This window comes from Phytophthora parasitica, assembly GCF_000247585.1.
Source record: "Phytophthora parasitica INRA-310 unplaced genomic scaffold supercont2.21, whole genome shotgun sequence".
Lineage (NCBI taxonomy): Eukaryota > Oomycota > Peronosporomycetes > Peronosporales > Peronosporaceae > Phytophthora > Phytophthora nicotianae.
This window is the reverse complement of record NW_008649007.1, coordinates 695,025-696,991: the sequence shown is the minus strand read 5'-3', so window position 1 is coordinate 696,991 and position 1,967 is coordinate 695,025. Positions and strand designations below refer to the sequence as shown.

At 46.1% G+C, this 1,967-nt stretch overlaps 1 protein-coding gene across 1 annotated transcript; it reads right to left on the bottom strand.

Moving 5' to 3' along the window:
• Positions 1–1,517: 1,517 nt before the first annotated feature.
• Positions 1,518–1,730, bottom strand: PPTG_22706 (hypothetical protein; the record flags this gene model as incomplete). The annotated part of the gene is made up of 2 exons (XM_008905827.1): positions 1,518–1,658; positions 1,698–1,730. The coding sequence occupies 2 exons, from the start codon at positions 1,728–1,730 to the stop codon at positions 1,518–1,520; spliced, it is 174 nt and encodes a 57-aa protein (XP_008904075.1).
• Between the last annotated feature and the right edge of the window lie 237 nt (positions 1,731–1,967).

Sequence of the window (1,967 nt, the reverse complement as noted above, 5' to 3'; positions counted from 1 at the left end):
AAGAAGTTGAAGTGCGATCAAGTGGCATTGAAACAGGATCTTCGCGATGATATTCAAACTAACGCGGCTAAACTCGAAACGAAGTTTCAATCGCAGCTCCGTGATTTCCAGGCCGCGTCAACTACGGACAACAACAACCTAAACCATCAAATAGCCCAGCTAAATGCAGCTACCGATCGTTTGAACACTCGCCTATAGGCTGTCGAAAACCAAGCTGCAGAAGGAAAGGATTTCACTTGCAACAACACACAGACGGACTTACAAAGAAAGTGTTGAATCGGGTAACTAGTGTTCCAGTCACCTCCGCAACAATAGCTGACACGGTTACAGATATTACTACAACATCTCATGAATATTAGCACTTGTCAGGTCGACGAATTGATGTACAATCTCGTGGAAACACGGATAGCGGTGACCCTGCTGTACTAACCGCACTTAATCAGATCAATTTGGGAATACAAGCGCTTCTTCGCAAGCAATTGACGCCATCAAAACTCCAACCGACCGCAGATAAGACTACAACGCCAGTACCAAGCCGCCGGATCACGCGACGATCGGCTGTCCCGCGAAAACCCAACAGACCACCTAAACGAAATGCACTTCTGACTACTGCTCGGGATGCTGCGATGAAACAATCCAAGATCGAGCTACGAAGCGTTAAAAGGAATTACGCAGTGGAAACCGAAGGGTGTGACGCGGTTCATGAGCGAATCAAATGGCTTCCGATACAGGAAATAAAAAACTGTATAGGCAACTTGTGCATGGAAGTACTGAATTCGCTATTAACTTGTACGTGGTCTAACGTCATACTCAGTATGATACACAGTTCGTAGTAGTACGGAAGACAACAACAAACCCAAATGCATTTTATTCAGCTTGGTCGTTCTCGTCTAGTTCGCTATCAAACAAACAAGACGCCATCTCGCGTTCCCATTGCGCAGCAAATGGCAGATTGACTTGACTTGAAGCTAGCGGAACTAGTACATTTGCTGGTACTGCTTGTTCCAACTCTGAATCTGTGAGTCGAGGACAATTGACCACATCGACAAATTGTCGATTCCGATTCAAAAAGTAGCAGATGGCGATGTTGTGTTTTGCAATACTAGTGTGATAGCTGGTAACAAGCATTCCGCTGATACCGAAGTCTCTTTCGATTTGAGCAGACGACGCTGGAATAGCATAAATGACTCGAGCCGCGATAGGTAATAGTCGATAGTTGTTTTCATCTTGTTGAAGCTTCCAAAATTGCAAGATTGATTCGGTTTTGGTCGTCGTTGTAAGAAGCCTACTGGGATCGGAGAACCACCGTTCGACTTCTTTATCAATGCGTGCCTCATGTACATTTCGCCACTCTACATGCTCGGCAGCTCTTCAGCAAATTCCATAAGCTCCTCAGAAAAAACTTGAGGAGGATGTATAGACGGAAGCTCGATAAATGAAGATAGAGACTCGAAACCCGGTGGCAAATGCTGAGGTGTAACATGTTGCGAAGACATACGGTACGTTTCTGCCGAAGTCTAAGTGTGCGTGCTACCGCTAGATTTGGTAAGCATTAACGCTCGTAGCCGCTTCAATACAGCTTCCTTCACACTGGCAATATTTCGGGCAACAGCAGCTTCATCCATTCGCAGGTGGGGCTGCTCCGGGTCGATAATCAACTGTTCATTTCAAAGTCGGACAATCTTAGCTAGATTGACATCTTGGTTTTTCAGCGACGGGTGTAACAGCATCTGAACCTCTGGAATGAAAGATGATTCGCGGATCCGTGCGTGGTCCGTGTAGCGAATGAAGAAAGTTTTGTGAAACGACTTCGCAAGTAGTGCTCGCGTCGAGTTTACGAGTCGCGTGAGGTCCCGGACTTGGTAAAAAAAAAAAAAGTGGAGGATCGGTTGGTGCCCGCATTTTGTCTTTGACGGGCTGGGTTTCATCCAGAATTGTTTTGCGCAGTCGAAAGACTGACAATAGGA